General features: G+C 41.4%; 2 protein-coding genes across 4 annotated transcripts in view; one reads left to right on the top strand and one right to left on the bottom strand.

Moving 5' to 3' along the window:
* The window catches only part of LOC134401415 (enoyl-CoA delta isomerase 2-like), a 39,451-nt gene extending 25,854 nt beyond the window's left edge, over nt 1-13,597 (top strand). For all 3 annotated transcript variants that reach the window (XM_063130328.1, XM_063130327.1, XM_063130330.1), the window contains exons 4-10: nt 2,440-2,622; nt 3,439-3,508; nt 4,251-4,353; nt 8,081-8,201; nt 9,727-9,816; nt 11,023-11,166; nt 12,766-13,597. In XM_063130328.1, coding sequence (XP_062986398.1) covers nt 2,440-2,622; nt 3,439-3,508; nt 4,251-4,353; nt 8,081-8,201; nt 9,727-9,816; nt 11,023-11,166; nt 12,766-12,921 — 867 coding nt within the window. In that variant the 3' untranslated portion in view covers nt 12,922-13,597. The remainder of the gene's footprint in view (nt 1-2,439; nt 2,623-3,438; nt 3,509-4,250; nt 4,354-8,080; nt 8,202-9,726; nt 9,817-11,022; nt 11,167-12,765) is intronic.
* Nucleotides 13,078-20,867, bottom strand: LOC134401267 (testis expressed protein 56-like). Its single transcript, XM_063130015.1, has 3 exons — nt 20,600-20,867; nt 17,041-17,221; nt 13,078-13,351 (listed from the first exon to the last, which is right to left on the bottom strand). Exons 1-3 carry the CDS (start codon nt 20,865-20,867, stop codon nt 13,078-13,080), a joined length of 723 nt encoding a protein of 240 aa, XP_062986085.1.
* Nucleotides 20,868-21,175: the final 308 nt, after the last annotated feature.

The following is a 21,175-nucleotide window of genomic DNA, read 5'->3' as shown; positions in this document are numbered from 1 at the left end:
TATTTTAGTCATGAGTGGTAAGCGGCAGTTACTGCAGCTGAAAGTCTCCCCACGGCCTGAGAACGATCCCAGCGGAAGCTGGTTCTCAGGCAGCCAGCTCAGGTCGACTCAGCCTTCCATTCTTCCGAGGTCGGTAAAATGAGTACCCAGCTAGCTGGGGGAAAGGTAACTGCGACTGGGGAAGGCAATGGCAAACCACCCCGCTACGAAGTCTGCCAAGAAAACGTCAGCGAAAGCAAGCGTCCCTCTAGGAGTGAGTGTGTGTGTGTGTTGAGGGATATGCTTAGGAGATGTAAAGCTCTATCCGACAAGTGTTTTATTGCTCACTCGTTACTGGGCACTCACAGATTTCTCGGAGGTAGCTCACATGACGTCATGTGCCTCTCGTTCGCCTTCCTCCCCTTCTAGTATTTCTTGCCCCACAAGAAAAACCAGAAAAATGCCGGAATATTTTTTAAACCAAAGTTGCTGCTCTCTCCTGCTGTCTGTGGGAGAAGCAGCGTGTTCACAACGAGGGACTGAATGGCCCGTGTGCACCTTGTTTATTTCCTGTTTAAAAACAGGAAGTTACTGAGTGTCCACGGAGAAGCGACGGTAGCCAGCGTTTCTTCCAAGGTGTGATCAAGCTTGTAGTTTCTTCTATCATGATGCCTATAGCTAAGCTAACTTCCCCACCCTCGTGCCCTCCAGATGTATTGTGTTACAGCACCCATGACCATTAGCCACAATACCTTCATTGGGCTTAAACCATTGGCCATGCTGTCTGGGGATTGTAGAAGTTATAGTCCAGCACATCTGAAGTGTATCCGTTTTGGGAAGGCTGCTATGTACTACAACATTACACCTGTGTCACTACCTGATTGTCTGATGTAACGCCCCAGAAAGAAGCCTGGGAATTCTAGTTTTTGTGAGTGTGCTGAGAATTTACTATTAGAAATCCCTAGCCCCAACCCCTCACAGAGCTAGAGTTCCCTGAGGAAGAGAATTGCCATTAAACCAATTTAAGTCTGTACTGTAGTTATGCAGCAGAGACAGAAGGAACTCCCAGTTGACAAAACCCTGCCTGGCTTGCAGTTAGGCGCACAAATATATGAACCCAAGAAGGATTAAGAAACACAAAAATCAGAAACTCATAAGAATGATTAAGGATTCTGGCAACAGTGTAAGAGTACCTTGATATCTCCATGTAGTATAAAAATTGGGTGCACTATGGGACTTGACTCCAGTGTAGCTGCAGCAGCCACTGGTAATAACATGTGCCCTTTGTGGCAAGTTATAAGCACTGTGCAAAAAATGGAGGGTATTCGGCCTGTCCTGGGTGGGGTTGCACTTCCCCCTGAAGGAGCAGGTTTGTAGCTTGGAGGGTCTCCTGGAGTGATTTTGTTGCTTGAGACTTGGGTGGCCTCCGTGGCACGGAGTGGTGTCTTAACAGCTTCAGCTGGTGGCCCAGATATCTGGACAGAGAAAACCTAGTTTTAGCGGTCTATGCTCTGCTAACCTCCAGATTATATTGCTGCAACGCACTCTATGTGAGGCTGCCTTTAGATAGTCTGGGTGCTGCTGCTTGTGCAAACTAGAGCAGCCCAATTGAAAGCAGGGACCAGAAGGTCTTAGCATGCAACACCGGTTCTGGCCTGCTTGCGCTGGCTTCCTGTACATTTTTGAATACAATTCAAGGTGCTGGTTTTGACCTAAAAAAACTTACTTGTCTTGGGACTACAATACCTCACGGAGCACCTTTCCCAGTAAGAACCTACTCATACATTACAATCAACATCTGAGGCCCTTCTCTGAGTGTCTCCTCCGAGGGAGGCTCAGACAATGGGACCAAGGGAGAAGGCCTTCTTGGTGATAGATCCCGATTGTGGAATGCACTGAGATATGCCTGATGTCAACATTGTCACCTTTTCAGTGCCAAGTTAAGACTGTACTATCAAGCATTTGATGACATATGATGGGGCTTTTAATGTCAGTTGCTTTATCAGGTCCTGTTAAATGAATGTGCAAGGATAACTGTGAGGTCTTACAAAACATGTTCAGCATAGTTGGTTCAGAGTCAAATATTTTAAAAAATAAAAAGCAAGGAAAAAAGAATTCTCTTGCCATTACTAAGAGCGTATAAATCCATTTAGAAGCTTCAGAACCACCCAGAATTTATAATACTGTGGTGGTTAAGAGTAAATGCTTAACTCTCCCTCTGACTATTTTTTAAAAATTAATTTAGGTTAGATCATGCCCTATGCTTGTAGAGCTTTTTCCTGGCATTTCCCTTATGTTCTGTAATCCAATCTGTATTTTTCTGTGAGAAATTGTTAGAATAGGTGCCCATGTCCAGGGTAGTTTAAAACCATTTGTATCCTAATTCTGAAAAGCCATTAAGAATAGAAGTATTCCCTATATATCTGTTTTGTATTAATTGGAATGGACTTCTTATTACAGGATAGTGCCAGACAGAAATACATTGAGCTTGTGTCAAGTTTGGTCACTGCAGAATCATCTGAGGTTATTGACACCCTTCCTGGCAGCAAGCCTGGCTATGAAACAATACAAGTTACTACTAAAGACAACATCACAACAATCATGTTAAACCGCCCTAAAATGAAAAATGCTATTACTGTGAAGGTAAAGCTGGTAGATCTTGCAGCTCATGAACAAATAGTTTGCATGAAAAGAGTGGGGGGGACGGGGAAAGAATTTTTCAGAAAACATCTTGCTGAATGTTTTAGAATTCCAGGCAGATTGAGGAGTAGGAGGACTGGTTGTTACCTCTGACATTTCTCCCTAGCTTTTGCCAGCCAATTGTAGCTCCCTCTTGGGCTGGCTGTGAGGACATAAGATGCAGAGTCCCTGCCCACCTTCTTTTCCAGCAGAATCAGTGGGGTTAGGGGGGTTGAGGTTGCGGGTGGCTGTGGCAGGAGCCAGGTGAGGGCAGGTCACCATGACCATGGCAGGTCGCATGCTGCCTACCCATGCACAAATATTTGACTGATGGGGCAGGGGAATGGGTATTAACTTCACCTGGATAGCTTCTCATTCACAAACCCAGCAGCTTGCATGATAAAAGGCTTGCCTAACAAAGGTCCTGATCCTTTGCAAGTGTGACCCTTCCTTTCACATGAGATTTGGATTGTTGTTTGTTTGTTTGTTTGTTGGCAGGATTGAGCCACAAAGTGAGCACAATCCAGGGTCCTGCATGTTGAGGAGCTTCCTTTTTTATTAGTTGGAAATGCTCTGGATGCCTGGAGCAATTCTTCTTGCAAATGAGAGAGGGAGCCCCTTGTATTCTCCAGGATTGGATTATGCCTACATTATGTCTGTCAGTGTAGTAAAGTCTTAGGTCTAGCTATCCATAAATACTTTTTCTTTAACTTTCTGATGGATCTAATTATACTTCTCTCTCTCTCACACACACAAAAACCTTTTCGTCCTTCTGTGCAGATGTATAATGAAATTATTGCAGCACTTGAGGATGCAGCAAAGGATGACTCTGTTATCACAGTTCTGACAGGTACTAGCTTTCATTGTCTTCTCTGTCACGTCTTATTTTCCTTTAGGGTGTATTTTCAAAATTACAGTAGGTTTATATCTATTTTCTTGTGAAAATCGAGAGGAGTAAGATGTGCACATGCTATTTTTGGCCCTTAATCTAAATCTAGATATGCGTGTACCGGTTTATTTATAAGTAGTTAAGACAAAACTCTTGTGTACAAACGGAAAGATACACTTCTTTTCTCATAGCTGAAAGCTTTCCAAAAAACACAATACAATATTTTCAAGATTATTTTTCAGCTGTATTACAAGTTCTGCTGTCCTAACATTTATTTATTTCTAACTAACCTCCTGACATTTCATTTGAAGGAAAATAATAGTTTTAGTAGTTTTTAATAAACATAGACAGCTTATTACCATTCACTAGATTGGGCGTTTTCCTTAGGCATTGTGCCTGCAGAAGACACTGAGGATGCAGTACAAGTTTCAAGGTGGCTTGTGTCCCAAAGTGAAACAGTGAAAGACCCAGAGTAGGAAGAACAAGGAAGGGCACACAGGGCTCATTATCCAAGGCATCCAAATTCACACACACACACGGCAAATTTGAAATCAATCGGACATAAAAATCTAGAACTTTTGTTGATGATGACCAATAAGCAAAATTTTTTTGACATAGAATGCCCTTTTGTAAGGCATAATATGGCTATTCCCCATTCATGTATTTCTCCTGTTCAGAAGTCTTGGTGTGCGCTTATCTACAGGTAATGGAGATTACTACTGTAGCGGAAATGACCTGAACAACTTTGCCAATCTCCCAGAAGGTGGATTAGAGGAGGTAGCAAAGAATGGCGCAGTACTGCTCAAGTAAGACTTGCTTTACATTGTGCTGAAATATATTATAGACATACAAGATATGTGGTGGGAGAGAAACAAAGTATTTCTGGACACAATCCTGTGCATGTTTAGAAAGAAAAATGTCCTACAATTCCCAGCATACTGGGTTATAGGACTTCTTTCTGTCTAAATATGCATAGGATTGCACCCTTAAACACTGTTAAAATAAGTAGAAACTGAGATGGGTAGATTGATCATGTTTACTCAGATGTAAGTCTCACTAAGTTCAGTGGAACTGCTCCTAGGTAAGTATGCATAGGATTGCAACTCTAGGTAAATATTCAATATCAGACTCTAATACTTTAATCACAGAAGCCTAGTTGGTATGTGTATTTTGAACAGAATAATAATTCTGTGGCCTGAGAAAATGCAAGATGCATCAGCTCTCCCCAATGTGGTGTCCTCCAGATGTGTTGAACAGCAACTCCCATCTTTCCCAAACAGCATGGCCAATGGCCAGTAATGCTGGGAGTTGTAGTCCAAAACATAGAATCATAGAATCATAGAATAGCAGAGTTGGAAGAGGCCTACAAGGCCATCGAGTCCAACCCCCTGCTCAATGCAGGAATCCACCCTAAAGCATCCCTGACAGATGGTTGTCCAGCTGCCTCTTGAATGCCTCTAGTGTGGGTGAGCCCACAACCTCCCTAGGTAGCTGATTCCACCGTCGCACTGCTCTAACAGTCAGGAAGTTTTTCCTGATGTCCAGCTGGAATCTGGCTTCCTTTAACTTGAGCCCATTATTCCGTGTCCTGCACTCTGGGAGGATCGAGAAGAGATCCTGGCCCTCCTCTGTGTGACAACCTTTTAAGTATTTGAAGAGTGCTATCATGTCTCCCCTCAATCTTCTCTTCTCCAGGCTAAACATGCCCAGTTGTTTCAGTCTCTCTTCATAGGGCTTTGTTTCTAGACCTCTGATCATCCTGGTTGCCCTCTTCTGAACACGCTGAACAATACTGAACAGGTAGTGGGCACCACATTGTGGAAGGCTGAGTTTCATTTTAGTCTTGTTTCCTGGAATTAGTTTATTTTCCCTTTGCAAGTTGCTAATAAAAACACAATTGAGGAGGACCTTATACATCTATACATCTAAAATTGTTTGTAAACATACTGGCCCATGGTTCCTGACCTCTGATGATCTCTGTGTAAAATCTTTAAACAAGTTAGCCATTGATCTAAATAACAATCCTTCTGTAATGTGTAAAACTTAATTGCAAGCGGAAAGACTTCACTTAGACAGGGGATCCGGTGGGATCTATCTAAACTTCAGCTAATTATGGTATTTTTAAATTATGTTTTAATGAGCCTCCCAATGCCAAGAAAGTTTCATTTGTGCATCCCCAAGAGGTTTCAATTTAAAGCATGCCTGCTTATGGAGTTCCTTGACTCTTGAGTTCACTATTCAGTGTACCCATATATCCCAAAAGCCCTGCAGTGTCTGGGCTTTTTCTGCACTGGTAATCATTTTTCCATATACCACACTAGGGGCATTGTGGAATTGGCACAATCAGTGTGATAAAAAGATATGCAAAACCCCATTTAAGGTAGTGCATGTGAGTGTATGTGTGTGAATATATGTGCATACTCACATTGATGTATATGTTACACACACATATCTGCATGGTAATGGTACTTTATTACCATTTTTTCTGTTAAGGTTGGTTCCGATAGTATATTTATGCTGTCACATTTTTAAAAAGGATTACAGAATCTGGTATGAAACTCTCAAAGATGTGAATTTTCAAATGCAAAACCGACATATCTTGCCGAAATGCATAAGGAGCTTTACTGGATTTGTATCTTAGACCTGTGTTCTAACATGACACAAATTTGTGTCTTGTGCCATTTTTGTACCTGCCCCCCTGTGTTTAGAGTGTTAAGATGTAGAACCAAAAGTGTAATATCACAGGGGTCCCTGAAGTACCAAATCAGGAGTTTGGTGATCTCCTACATGAACATGATTTTAACAGTATAATTTATTCTTATTTGAGATGCCCTTTAAAGCATACGGTCTATTTCATTACAACCACACTTTATGAGTCAGTACACCCTTATCAGAGGACTAAGGGAGCTTCCACATGATTAAGTTTGCAGGTGAACTGTCCTCTGAATCAGAGCGTTGCTCCCCTCAGTCAATACATTTAGATGGGACAAAGGGAATTTCCTTTATGATCTCTGCTAATCTAGTCTGTAGTGTAACAATCTCTCCAAAATCGCTGACATCTAAAGTTGATATAGAAGGATATTTGCATGAGGTGGGGTGGGAATTTGAGTTGGAATCTACCCTGTTACTCCCTTTGGACTGCAAAGTGAAACCAGGCAGAAGCCCCTACATCAGGAAGTACCTCATCTTGGAGGAACCTCCTGTTTGTCATGTTATCACTGATTGTACCTATTTCTGGAAACACCCTGAAACAGGAATGGGGAGCATCCGGCTCATGGGCCAAGTACAGCCCACAGGGGCTCCCCATCCTGTCCGCTACTCTTCTTCCCCTGGCCCCAAGTGCAGAGAGAAGGGGAAAGGCAGATCTCTCATCTTGTGCAAATTGGAAATGAGTCCTTTCCCCTGCCTTAGTGCTGGACAGGGTCACATGTGTAGAGAACGCACGCACATGCACACACACAGAGAGAATTGGGAGGGGCATGCCAGCATGGGGCTCCATCCAAATTGGACAATGCCCCACCTGGTCCCTGATACCACAGCCCAGGGCAAATTTGGCCCCCCAGGGTTAAAATGGTTCCCTGCCCCTGTCCTAAAAGGTGTGTGGGGGGGTGCCAAACAGTTTAACCCCCTAATGGTGCCATTCTATGCATGGATAGACAGAAAAAAGTCCTACAACTCCCAGCATTCTCCCTAGGATGTGTTGGGAGTTATAGGCCTTTTTTTATGTCTAAACATCCATAGGATTGCACCCTAATGTTCATTAAAGTACCCAGGGCAATACAAAGCCCCATTAAAATAGTGGGTTGCCTCAACCCAATCGGTCAGTTTGCTCACTTTGCATTGATTGAACAGGACAAAAGTTAGCGCTGCCCTGTATCTTAAAACAGCAGTCACAACTTCATAATACTGTGAAAACTTTCCATGTTTAAGAGGCTGACATTATGTATTTGTATTTACTTACTCTTATAGACTGCCTCTCCACAATTAATTTTACAAGGCAAAGTACCCATTATACTACGAGATGACTTTAATCAAAGGAAAAATCCCTGAAGAAATTAAACCCACTTTACAGGCCCTTTAGAAAGATTGGGGGTGGGTGGGGGAGAGAAAAGAGGAGCATCATTAGTGTGATTCACTGTGAGGCATCACAGCATGATAGAAGTCAGTCAATGGAAACGAAGCTGCTTCGCCTTTAGGCTACAAATAAAACAAAATGGTTGAGAATGTGAGAGATGTATTGGGCAATAGCATGAGGAGCACTCAGTACTTTTAATTGAAGATGGCATTTTCCACAGCTTTTGTCGTTCATCTGAAGAGCAGGCATTAAAGAGAACCCTCCAGGAAAGTCAGAAAGGAAGAGGCAGTATTAGCCTTTGGACTGGATATTTTGGAATCATTTGGTGCAGTTTCTTCAGGGAAGGTGTAATGTCCTGCGTTACATTGTGTGTCACCATTGGCATGTGTATTGTAACATGGGGAAATTGCTTACAGTGACAACGATTACAATCAAATTTTGTTCTTTTGTATTTCCAGAGACTTTGTCAAACATTTTATTGATTTTCCTAAGCCATTAATTGCTGTGGTGAATGGACCGGCTGTTGGGATCTCTGTAACTGTCCTTGGGCTGTTTGACATTGTGTATGCTACTGACAGAGTAAGTCTTCGGCGTGACTGCCTCCAACCTCCAATATTAGGTCCTGATATGAATAGAAGTTACTTAGAATAAAGTTCTAAGTTTCTTTCCCAATAGAGCTCAAAGCAGCTATCAGTGGTCCTGTTCAGAAGACACTTTAAACCATGGCTTTATTATTTATTTATTTTAAACATTTATATCCCGCCCTATATCATTAAGATCTCAGAGCGGCGTACAGATAGAAGTGTACAGAAGACACCTTAAACCATGGCTTTAACCATGGTGAATTAGGCTTTCTGCCTTAACCACCATGGTTAAAGCCGTGGTTTAAGGTGTCTTCTGAACACAGCTCGGCTTTCTGGCTTAAACACCATGGTTAAAGCTGTGGTTTAAGGTGTCTTCTGAACGGGGCCAATATCAAACAACAGTAACATTACAATAAAATTAATTTAAAAAAATAGTTGGATCCTGTGGGTTCAGTTTCCTGCCTGTTTGTACTAGCTGTGACTGTTAGACATATTACCTGAAAAAGGCTGCTGGATGGAACTTGCTCCCCTCCCCTATGAGTTCAGCAGTAAGCAAGATGCCCTTGAGCTGGCGTGTCACTCTTCCTTCATTCTCAGATTATACGCACTTTGCACTGCCTTTTCCTGGCAGGTCCAAGAAGGCAATTTGCATGAGGGTAGGAATGTGAGCAGGAGATGCTGCCATAGTTTAATTTAATTTAAGTTTAATTCATGGTTTAATTTGTTTTTAACTGTGCATATTTATTGTTTTATACTATATTTGTATGCTGCCCTGAGGTCTTATGATATAGGGCAGGATACAAATGTTTTAAATAAAATAAATAAATAAATAAATTACTCCCTTTGAACTGCGAGCTAGAATTAGGCAGAAAGCACACCACTTCCCCCGCTCTCTTTGCACTGGTTTTCTCCCATCAGCTAAGGCTCATATGGAAAAGGGATTTACATGAACTGCGCAATGTTTTCTTTTATTGATCCAAATAGACATTTAGTATTGGTGTAGCTATGCTGATATATTATCTCTTATTCCTTTCTATTTCATCACATTCGGGAATATACGGTAGAACAGTTCTTGTCTGTGTAAGTTATCAAATCTAAAAATATCAATGTTGTGGATGATTCAGGTTTAAAAGATATATTGTCATTTATTACATCTGAGCCGTGTCATTCATACAAAGAACTTTGAACTCTAGCTGGTCAAGTGCTTGTCCAAAGGCATCCTTGTTCTCATTCTAGATGACAGCTAGAAGTCTGAGACCTAGATATCTGAGAAGTCAAAGGCTGGCTCCACTGTTCTTTGGTGTTACATACAGAGGGCAGAAACACTGGATTTTGTAGCTAGGGCCACACATATTATTTAACTGCATTTTTAGAAGCCCTCTAATGTCCACAAACCAAGCATATCTCTTATGCAATTGCCATTGTTATCCAAGTTGTATAAGGACAGCAAGACTATATATCATGTCATTTGAAAGTGACAAGTTAACATTCTAAATGTAGAGCCTTTCTTTCTCCCACAGGCTACATTTCACACACCTTTTAGCAACCTGGGTCAGAGTCCAGAAGGATGTTCATCGTACACATTTCCAAAAATGATGGGCTTAGCCAAGGTAATATATATATATGATATATGTTTATATATTGTCTAATGGTTGTTTTTGGAAAAAAAAATTCTAGACTTTGCTCAGGTAGATTTGTTAAACACCAAGAAAGGGGTCAGACTGTGACATCACAAGAACTTTTTTCCTTTGGGACAACATGGAATAGCCATCATTGCGCCTTCATATAAAACTCCAATCTGCCTACCAAATAGCATTCCAAAAGATATTAGAGCTGTAGCCAGAAATAGTTGGCATATGAGGATTCTTATAGATTTGGTACCCAATTCAGCACTGCCCTAAAACATATGCATGCTCACCAAGCCAATAGCGTAGAGGACACAGGCTATGAGGTTTGGTTCTGATCCTGCAAACCCCCAAGGTGTCATAGGCAACTCCTGCTTTTTGGTGCACCTTGGATTTTTGCTGCTTGCACAGTTAGCATTGGGTTTTCATATTGCATCGAGTGCCTCCTTAGCATAGGAGGCAGGGTATGAGGTTTGATCCCAACCCCAAAGTGTTATAGGCATCTCCACCTTTGGGGGGTACTCGGGATTTTTGCTCCTCTGGAGTAAATGCACAGGAGTTTGATGATGGATTGACGTCCTCCTGACTAAGAGAATCTGTGTGTGGAGTTTGGTCCCAATCCTGCAAAACCCCAAAGTTTTCCAGCTACTCCCCCTTTTGGGGGTACTTGGGATTTTTTCTCCTCTGGAGTAAATGCACAGGGGTTTGATGGTGGGTCGGGTGCCTCCCGATTAGGAGAGAGTGGCTAGGTTCGGACAACACACCAATCAACTGGGGGTGCAGGTAATAGGAACTGAATGGGAAACAACAGTTGATTAGCACATCATCTGAACTCAGCCACTGTGTATGAAGTTTTGTTCCAATCCTGCAAACCTCCAGCGCTTCAGAGGTGAATCAGCACCACTGTTTGGGCAGGAGGATTGCAGCAGGGCAAGGGGGTGAGTCAAATTACACAGTGTAGCTTAACAAGCTGCTCACAGTAGCGTATTTGTCTGATTGTGTGGGGTGGGTGAGGGGTGTAACGGTAGCACTCTACCACTGAGCTATAATCTCTCGTCAACATATTTAACAGAGAGCACCAAAGTTAGCAAACTACTGTGAAAGAACAAGTCAGAATGGGAAGTTATGCCTTGTTCTGTTTGCTGCTAGTACTTTACCCAGGAAACAGTGTCTTGTTTTCCTCTCATGCAGGCCAATGAGATGCTGCTTTTCAACAAGAAGCTGACTGCTGCAGAAGCCTGTTCGCAGGGGCTTGTGACGGAGGTTTTCCCTGATAATACTTTCCAGAAGGAAGTGTGGACAAGGCTGAAAGCCTATGCAAGCCTTCCCAGAAATGTTAGTGTTACAAAAAACAAAAACCTTATATCCTAAGCTTGTAAGCATACGGTTTGCTCAGTTTCTTTCTATAACACATTTGTTTTAACAGTTTGTTTGCTGTAGGTCTTTGCAAACCTTTTACATTTAATTCTGGTGGCTTTCCAACCTGCCACATATTACTTTCATAGATATAATATAAAATGTAACATGATTTGGTTTCCTCAAGGCTGTGTGCCTGGCACAGATTTTCTGTTGCCCAAGGACAAGGAAACAAAACAAAAGTAAGAGTTATACAGGAAAACAGAACATAAATCAAAGCATATGTGGGGGAACAAAAAATGCATTTCAACCAAAACTTCGATTTTACCCTAGATATTGAAATCTAACAATCAATAAGCATATTTAAAAGATGACAAAAAACTACCATGATAAAAATTATTCATAAATTCACAAAATGTATCTTAAGGCCTATCTAAAAAGAAATGTTTTACAGTGATATCTAAAACTAGAAAATATGTTAAAAATCACAGGCTTTGTGATTATTGACTATTTGGGGTTTTATAAGCGTTTTGTATTGCCTGAAATGCTTTGTACTGTGCTGTGAGAATTAATGTTAGAAGGAGAGAGCCGTGGGGTAACCAATATTATATGCCTTACCCTGCTCTCCATCCACTTTTCCTCTGTGAACAAGGACACTTGTAGCAATGGTTTTGCCACTATATAAACAGAAGAGAATTTGCTTTGCCATTTCTTCATGCTATACTCTAATCTAGGGATGTACGAGAAATTCATTCACGTTAACAAATCATGCGAACACGTCCTGGAACACAATTCTGGGGGGCGGGGGGATCAATTTCCTGAACTTGCATTCACGCTTGAAAGTGCAGTTGCACAAATTCTCCCCAAATTTGCAATTTCATGGTTTACCTTATGGGGAGAAATGCACTTTGGGAAAATGTGCATTTTGTGAAAAATTATGCACTTTTAAAAATGCGCATTTTCCCGCTCCAAAAAAAGGAAAAAGACTCGTGTTCAGGAACGCAAATGAAGTGAAAACAAGCTTGGAAGAAGAATTTGGAGAATCTCAACAAACTCCAACATTGCATGTTCTCCCATTGCTACTATAATCTTCATGCATGGAATATAGTGAGTTCATTGCCTTTTATTACACCATGCATGCAGACTTAGGCTAGGACCTCAGCAAACGTGATCCAAAAATGGATGATTGCCAGGTAATGCTAACATGGAGGCATTGGGGAAGAAGTGCTTAACCCTTTGCTCAGTTGCTTCTTTCCCCTACAGCTCTGTCCCCAGGAGGTTTCCCCACATCTGAGGTTACTTGCAGTGTTGGAGCCCAGTTGAAGGGAAAAATGGATGGGGTAAAGGCAAGAAGGGAGAAGGGTAACCTACCCCTATGCACTTGCCAAGTGTCCCTGCAATCTCCACTCCATAATCTCCCTCCCCCTTCACAACCTGCATTCATATTATCAGCCAAACATGGATTTTGGACTTTGTGTACACCGTGCAATTTGCAGTTTCAGCCTTTGAGAAATGCAGTTTGGAACTGTGTATTCCACACTAACTGTAGCCTTTTAATTTCTCTCTTTTTCTCTCCAGTCCTTGGCAATCTCCAAGCAGCTGATGCGGGGCATGGAAAAGGAAAAGCTGCATGAAGTTAATTCTCAAGAGTGTGAGTGTCTCCAAGAAAGGTGGCTGTCTGATGAGTGCATGAATGCCATAATGAGCTTCTTTCAGAAGAAGTCAAAGCTCTAGTCTCTTGCAAACCATGCAAAATAAATTGATGAAAACCTAATTTCCATCCCCTTACAGCGGTTATTAAATTAATACTTTGGATACATATCCAGATTGTGCCTTAACACTGACAAGGGTAATCCATTTAATATATTGATGACATGGTTGCTGAAAACACTAGGCTGCTAATGTTGCAGAGGTTTCGTTTGTTTGGAATTTTTGTCTTTTGTATTTGGACATGAATTTGTGATGCCAAAAACATTGCATACCTCTCTCTGGACAGTTAGGTGGAAAAGCGTTCACAGCTTTGCATGCGGAGGTGATCTCTTTGAATATGACAATGACTGTTTGTCTTCCAAAGGGGGTCACTGATTCAATGTCACCAAATTTTGCAAGCTCTTCAATAACTGATTGTTGGTCATATTGAGTTGACATACTGTTTGGTGTCCATCTATTGTGGAAGGGGGAAAAGAAGAAGAAGGCAACCTTATTTGTATTAGAAAATGTGAATTAAAATACTGATTTACAAATACTTGTGGTAAGGGCAAATCCTTTACGAATGTATAACAGTTTCATGTATTTTGCTATGTTATCTGATACTTCATCAGTACAAACTGGCATCCTTGGCTTTTAGATTTGATTTTTGAACCAATGTTTTCCTTTAAGCTGGGAAGTGATAAAAATCTGAAACCATGAATGAAGGGATTTTGTGTTGCTTTTTTATTAACAGTACACTCTAAAAGGACCTTTGTTTGAAATAGGTTTTGCTGAAGAGTTTCATTCTGCAAACACTTGTAACATCATATCTGCACTGCAGGGATTGATAATGTCAACCCAGTGTGCAGCAGCTGTAAAGAAGGCAAACTCCATGTTAGGTATGATAAGAAAAGGAATTGAGAATAAAACTGCCAATATCATACTGTTTATACAAATCTTTAAAAATCAATTTTAAAGTGTTTTATTCTGTTATTTTATTTTATCTTATACACCGCTCTGAAATTTTGAATGGGGAGCGGTATATAAATATTGTAAATAAATAATAGGCAGAGCATATTGGGGTAACTCACTCAAGAGGTTCTTCTTCGTGGTCTCTATGCATCACACATATGGGCTCTGTGCCTGCGCGGAGACCGGAACCGGAACCTTTACTAGCTTGGTAAAACATTTTAGGCGGGAACCCCTCCCCCACGCCACTGCGCATGTATCCGGGGTTCCCGCCCTTACCTCAGTTCTTCGTCGTCCGCCATTGTGCTAAGACTGAAGAAACCGACCCTCTAGCGTCTTCTCTCACCTTTGAATTCAGTATCGATGCTGTTTTTTAGCAGTTCTTTGTATGCATACAAGTTAGATTTGGGGATGATTTCAAATACTGAGAATGTTAGTTGTGGCCTAATGAACCGGAACATTCAGTTCGCCATACATAAACATTCCAGTCAAACAAGTGTCTGCAGGACGCGGAGGGCAAGGAGGAAAATCTCCAGTTTGATGTGCTGAGAAGGGAGAACCAGAGGTGAGCTGGGATTTTGCATGATTGCATATCTTAGAGAGAAACAGTGAGGGAGAACAGATTTTCAAGGTGACCCGTACATAACCCACACGCTACAAGGAGAAGTACTTGGATTTACACTGTTTAAGTGGAGAAGTCCTTACATTGTTTTTCTCTCTTTCTTTGGAAAAGTTACACTTTGATTCTCTCCTATTGTAAAGGGCTCAAAATAGTTTTCAGTTCCATCTTCCTGTAGGTTCTCCTTCTGTTCAAGAGCTGTTTTGTGCAGCATGAAAAATGCCCTAGAGTATGATATTTGGGAATCTATTTTGTTCTACTGTTTCCAGTGTTTTGACAAGTATAAATTGCACAGGGTGTTCTGTTCCAGAGAGAACACTGCATAAGAAACTGTGACCTGATTATTTCCTGGCCATTCGTTTAGCTTTTCATATTTTGGAGCCTCACTTTTTACAGGTAAATACTTTTCAGAGATTTAACAATAGACTTTTTAATTAGCTGTCAGGTGAATAGCTTTTGAGGTTGAATGTAAAGTTTTTAATGGTCTGTTTCTAAGACTTGGCTAAATCCTAAATTTATAATAGATGAACAGACGAGACAATGAATTCCCTTAAGAAACAGGAGTATGTGCCAAATAAATAAGTAACATGTATTAAAAGAGAGCTGGGATATCTGAGTTCCTCTCTTATTTCTTGTCTGGGATGTCAGTAATATCTTGGGTTCATTATTAAGCAGAAGAAATATGCTAATAAAATTCACCTCTAGTTCTTTGGAAGATTTATGTGACAATGGAGAGAAAAACACATTTCTGTAAGGAAGAATTATTGTGGCAGATTGCCATATTTTTTCCTGACACTGCTCTTGTGCCTTTAACAACAGCTAGACATGAAAACAAAAAAATTGGAAGTAAAGCTTTTCCTGGCATGAAGTAATCCCCACTCCCACCCCAAACATGCCTATACTGGAAAAGCTTCACTTGTCAAATATCTGTGAGTCAAGCTGCTGGTAGGAGCATGGCCAAAAATAAAATTAGACCACGCTATTCCTGAGCAATTGCTCAGGACTTGATGAAGTTTGGCCAGAATTGGGCAACAAATTAATGGATTTGCAATGTGAAAAAGGAGCAAGATGAGGATGTTATGTGTTTTTCTTTTGGCTGAACGAATCACTAACAATGCTAGATTATTTGAAGTGGAAAGGGTGTCTGAAAGTTGGCATTGATTTCTCTCCTTGTTGATTAGGGAAACACTTTACTGATTTGGAAAACACTTTACTGAGGTCACTTGCAGGCTTCTGCATGAACATCCCTAGCTAGTTGGAGAACAAAATGTGCAACTAGGTGCTGAACGCACCGTTCCCATCTCTGTTTCAGTATCTGGGGCTGCGCAAACAGAATGCTTTTTTAAATGTGTAAGTCCCCATGAAATAGCTGATCAGTGGGCTTTTAAGTTTTAAAAATAGGCTCCACATACCTAGCTCCAGCTGCTCTGTGTGTTCCCCATTGCTTTGGGGTGGCAATGTTCATTACCACGGGCAAGCAGTGGACAAGGGTTGCGCGCATTGGGTGGACCCTTGTGGGGCACAGGGAGAGCCCCTCCAAGACAGAGCATAGCATTTGCCTAACTAAAGCTGAGAGTGTCCTTTGCTTGCAGTCCAAAGAATGGACTGTAAAGCCCCCTGACTATTAGCTTTTTTCAATTGCAATTACTCAGTCAAGCTTTGCACAAAGAGCACCAGTAACTTTCAGAGTAATTGCTTTAGTTTTCTTTATTCTAGCCAGCCATGCAAGTATGTTTAAAGAATAAGAAATGCTGCCACCCCCAAAGCCCCCTGATTGAAAGTTTCACTCAGCTTTAACTAGCCCTTGGCAGCCTAGCCGGACTTTATACCGTTAGTTTTACCCTACCTTGTGCCTGTTTGCATTCTCTTCCCCTCCTTATTGTTTTACTATGATTTTATTAGAATATAAGCCTATGAGGCAGGGTCTTGCTATTTACTGTTTTACTCTGTACAGCACCATGTACATTGATGGTGCTTTATAAATTAATAATAATAATAATAATAATTGTTCAAATATGCTCAAATATTTTTAGTTCAGAAATTACTTGTGCTTCTATTGTAATCATAAAAATCTAGCACTCCAGTTTTGAATTAACTTGTTTGCAAACTAGAGCCATACATACTGCCTTAGTACATTATTAGACTAAATACATTTTTAATCCCTATGTCTGTAATGTTGCATAACTTTTAGTTATGGAAGAAAAGACCATGTAACAAAACAATCCTGCAATAATTTCATGATTCTAATCCAAGAGAGAAGAGGGAAGTTCTGGATCTGCTCACTTTCCCCTTGCAGTCAGAAGACAAGGCCTAGAAATATGCATATTTGATATATGCATACTAGAAATATGCATACTAGATCTGGTGGCGTGTGAACTCTTTCTGCCTATGTAAGGTTGTGATGGATTCCCATCTGGAGAGTGAGTGATTGAACCTATGTGTTTAGGGATGGGGGTTCTCACAGGTGTATTAAGGTGAATCAAGAAATCAAAAGCAGAAGATACAAATTGACTAAACAAATAAGGAAATAGACCATAGATGTAATCACACTTAAATATAATTGTATCACATCCTACCTTGCAACTACAGTTGCCAGTGGAGCATCCTTTCTATATACACCAAAGGCTTGATGTTCATTGGCAAACTTGTTGGAAAAAAACCTCTTTCGTAGGGGCATGTGGTCTGGCTGCGGTGTACAATAAACCTCCTGTGGTAGCTCATTCATTGGAAACTTGTCAAAGTAGGAGAACTTATAACCTGAAAAGAAGGGGGAAAGGAATTGTCTACCATTTAAAGTACAGTGATGGTAGGTTTAGATTAGCTATGATTTTTACTGCCTCTGCTGCTGTGCCTTTAACAGCAGCTCCACATATAGGAAGTTAGCAGGTGATGCTTTCCCCACCACTTATCTCCATGCCAAGAAAATCTTCACCTGCTAAATTGATGTTTGAAAGGCTGCTGCTAAGGGGTGTGCTTTTAAAGTGGCAACCCTAGTACTGATTTGACGCATATTCAACTCACAACTGACTTACAGCATCTACTTTCAGAGCTGGTGCAAAAATATAGGAGTTAGATTAGCCTAGTACTCAGCCACTGGGATTGCCTTCCAAAAGTCTATACATGGCCTCCCTCGCCTTGGGTACTACTTCATTGGGCCACTGTCATTTTTGGGCACCTGCCACACCCCAACTCACCGATAAACAGTTCCCTAGAGTTGCCCCTCCTCTTCAGTCTTGCAACCTACTTGTTCTTCCCAGAAAACAGTGGTGATAAGAATAATGAGGAGTAATAGCTGCTGGTGAGAAGGTAGACTCACTAAAGAATGGGGTCCATTGAGGCTGCGTTGCCCAAGGCCTTCAAAAACCTGGAGCTGACACTGCTACTTCACTTCACCTTTCCCCACGGGCCCACTTTCTGCCCAATTCATTTTTCATCATTCAATGCCCAAGTTTCTACAGGCTTTTGATATGATTTGAGTATATAGTTGCAAGCAAATTGTAATTAAAGTGTACATTTCATTGTACAATTTTTGTACTGTTACAGATTTAAGATATTGTTTAGTGCTGCCATTATGATGGTTTACAGTGTAATCTTTGGCATGCTTATACAGACTTAACCCCATTCATAGAATCATAGAATAGCAGAGTTGGAAGGGGCCTACAAGGCCATCGAGTCCAACCCCCTGCTCAATGCAGGAATCCACCCTAAAGCATCCCTGACAGATGGTTGTCCAGCTGCCTCTTGAATGCCTCTAGTGTGGGAGAGCCCACAACCTCCCTAGGTAACTGATTCCACCGTCGCACTGCTCTAACAGTTAGGAAGTTTTTCCTGATGTCCAGCCGGAATCTGGCTTCCTTTAACTTGAGCCCGTTATTCCGTGTCCTGCACTCTGGGAGGATCGAGAAGAGATCCTGGTCCTCCTCTGTGTGACAACCTTTTAAGTATTTGAAGAGTGCTATCATGTCTCCCCTCAATCTTCTCTTCTCCAGGCTAAACAGGCCCAGTTCTTTCAGTCTCTCTTCATAGGGCTTTGTTTCCAGACCGCTGATCATCCTGGTTGCCCTCCTCTGAACATGCTCCAGCTTGTCTGCGTCCTTCTTGAATTGTGGAGCCCAGAACTGGACACAATACTCTAGATGAGGCCTAACCAGGGCCGAATAGAGAGGAACCAGTACCTCACGTGATTTGGAAGCTATACTTCTATTAATGCAGCCCAAAATAGCATTTGCCTTTCTTGCAGCCATATCGCACTGTTGGCTCATATTCAGCTTGTGATCTACAACAATTCCAAGATCTTTCTCGTTCGTAGTATTGCTGAGCCAAGTGTCCCCCATCTTGTAACTGTGCATTTGGTTTCTATTCCCTAAATGTAGAACTTGGCATTTATCCCTATTAAATTTCATTCTGTTGTTTTCAGCCCAGCACTCCAGCCTATCAAGATCACTTTGAAGTTTGTTTCTGTCTTCTAGGGTATTAGCTATCCCACCCAATTTTGTGTCATCTCAATGGGACTTACTCCCAGGTAAAGGATTGTAGCCTTAGACAGAAAAACTCCTTACACTCTTGGGACAGAGTAGAATGGATTTCAGACTCATAAAGCCTGGGGATAACATGCTGCAGTGGAAATACATTTTACCTCTGGTGCAAATGAGCTATGTATAAGCATCATCACATCTAGTCAAATGGGCAGCTCCCATCGCTTCTTCTGTCGCCGCTCCCTGAAAACAGGAAGTAATTAGCCCCATTCAGTCCGGTAGGAGAGAGCAGCAACCGGACTTAATGAGGGGTTTTTTGCGGCGCAATAATGGCCAGCAATAATGGCCAGAAGGGGCGGAAGACGGGCAAGAGGCAGATGATGTCATTGGATGGAGCTTAAAGTTTCAATCAGCACAAGTTTATATTTTTTATTTATTTTATTTATTTAAGCATTTTTATCCCGCCATTCAGCCAAAAAAGGCCCTCACACCGGCTTACAAAAATATTTCTTGACATATATAAAGGGGGATACTGCAGCGGTTTGAGCAAGGGGGGGGGGGGGGAAGGCTGATCTTAATGACATTCACAAAGGCATGCTGACATACATTTGGCAGCTTTGGCCATAGTTAGACCTTAGGTTTATCCCTGGATCGTTGAGGGGTCGAATCTGTTCATCTAGGTGACACACAGGGGACCCAGTGCTCAGGCAGGGGCGAACCTTGGATGATCCCAGGATAAACCTTAAGTCTAGCTGTGGCCTTTGTACCTCTCTTAAAAGTGGGGTACATTAAACCTTGGGGAGGGATGAGAAGGTCCTCTATCTTTACTTTGGAAATAATATATAATGGGAAAGGCATGATCCACCATCAAGGTTCTTCAAATAAAAAATGCACAGCTTGATGCCTCATGGCATTTGTTTTCACATTAAGCATGTTGAAATTCCTTTGTCAATCTCTTTTCAAGTGTGTTTTTACTTGTTCCGCTATTATGTTTCTTAAATAAAGTCTTGAACAAATTAGGTGCTCTTTTCTTCCAAAATATTGAATTGGGTTTTTCAGATGGGCAGTGTTAAAGTTTTCCTTATCCGAGGAGGATTAATTTTATTGAAAGTTAATCCTTTCTTTATCCCACTTCAGACATGTATTTAATTTTCTGCGAAGTAGTTCAGGGCTTCATTATTAAAGAGCAGAGACATCTTTTCAGGTTATAGCTGCTAAGAAGCTGTGACTCAAGGCATTCATTTTCTCAAATTCTGAACCAGCCAGTAAAAACTATATTAGTATGTGACAACATGGTATAATAATATTGCCCTATGGTGATCATCCCCTTTGGCCTAGAGGTGTCATCTCTAAGTAGGAAATATTTTTAGTTCTTAGGCTGGCTATATATATAAGCTTACAGATGCACCTGCCCAGTCCCAAAGCTATTTAAACACTGCCAGTCTTTGTTGATTTAAAAATTACTGAGTATCAAGCATCGTGCCTGCTAGAAATCACCCTCTTTTCCTTTCAGCAAATATTTTCACATTCCCTTCTAGGGCTGCCAAATTCTTTAAAGATAAGCGGCCTGACATGCAGAAGTTAAGACCGGTAAAAATGTCCTTAACCCTATTCCCATCTATGTACAGTGTATACAATACATGCATATAGTAGCACGTACATTTTTCTTGATCTTCACAAGAACACCGAAACAGCATCTCTTTTAGGGGATCTTGCAAATTTCTATAAAGCGCAGAGAGCTTCAGGAATACTTGATTTATCTCATCCTGTTCATCACAGCATTTCAATTCCTGATAAATGAACAGTGGGGGCAGGTTCAGCCTAGATCTTGTTACTGGACTCTTCATTGAAGTGAGACTTCCCTTCTTTGTCCTTCTCAGATAGGTGGCCAGCGGTGGGAAGTCCACACAAGATTTCTTCAGGGGCATCATAATGAAAATAATGCCTAGTTTCTTTTTCACATAGGCTTGTTAGGAAAGAAGCTACCACCTAATGAAGAACACCAAACATGTCCCTCTTATCTGTGCCTGTCCAAGGCTTTTTGCCTTGATGATAGAAATCCGTTTATTCCATCCCTTCCACTATGCAATCTCAGTGTCACAAGAGCAATGTGACATCACAAGTGGAAATAGGGTGGAGAGAGAAGGAAGAAACTACACTGTAATACTTAATGTTGGTATCCAATGAGTTATTTGCACTGCCCAGCCACTGTCAGCCAAATGTTCTTCCAATTAAA

The sequence above is a fragment of the Elgaria multicarinata genome, chromosome 7, assembly GCF_023053635.1.
Source record: "Elgaria multicarinata webbii isolate HBS135686 ecotype San Diego chromosome 7, rElgMul1.1.pri, whole genome shotgun sequence".
In the NCBI taxonomy this organism is placed as follows: Eukaryota; Metazoa; Chordata; class Lepidosauria; order Squamata; family Anguidae; genus Elgaria; species Elgaria multicarinata.
The sequence above is the reverse complement of the archived record's forward strand: the minus strand, read 5'-3'. Positions and strand labels throughout refer to the sequence as shown.

Bases quoted from the DNA above. Each gene is read 5' to 3' on its own strand.
- LOC134401267 (XM_063130015.1), bottom strand. From the start codon at position 20,867: ATGCCCCTGAAGAAATCTTGTGTGGACTTCCCACCGCTGGCCACCTAT. The intron at 17,222-20,599 runs GTACGTGCTACT...CCTTCTTTTCAG, and splicing joins TTGTGAAGATCAAGAAAAAT to GTTATAAGTTCTCCTACTTT. The intron at 13,352-17,040 runs GTAGGATGTGAT...CTTCCACAATAG, and splicing joins CTGGCAACTGTAGTTGCAAG to ATGGACACCAAACAGTATGT.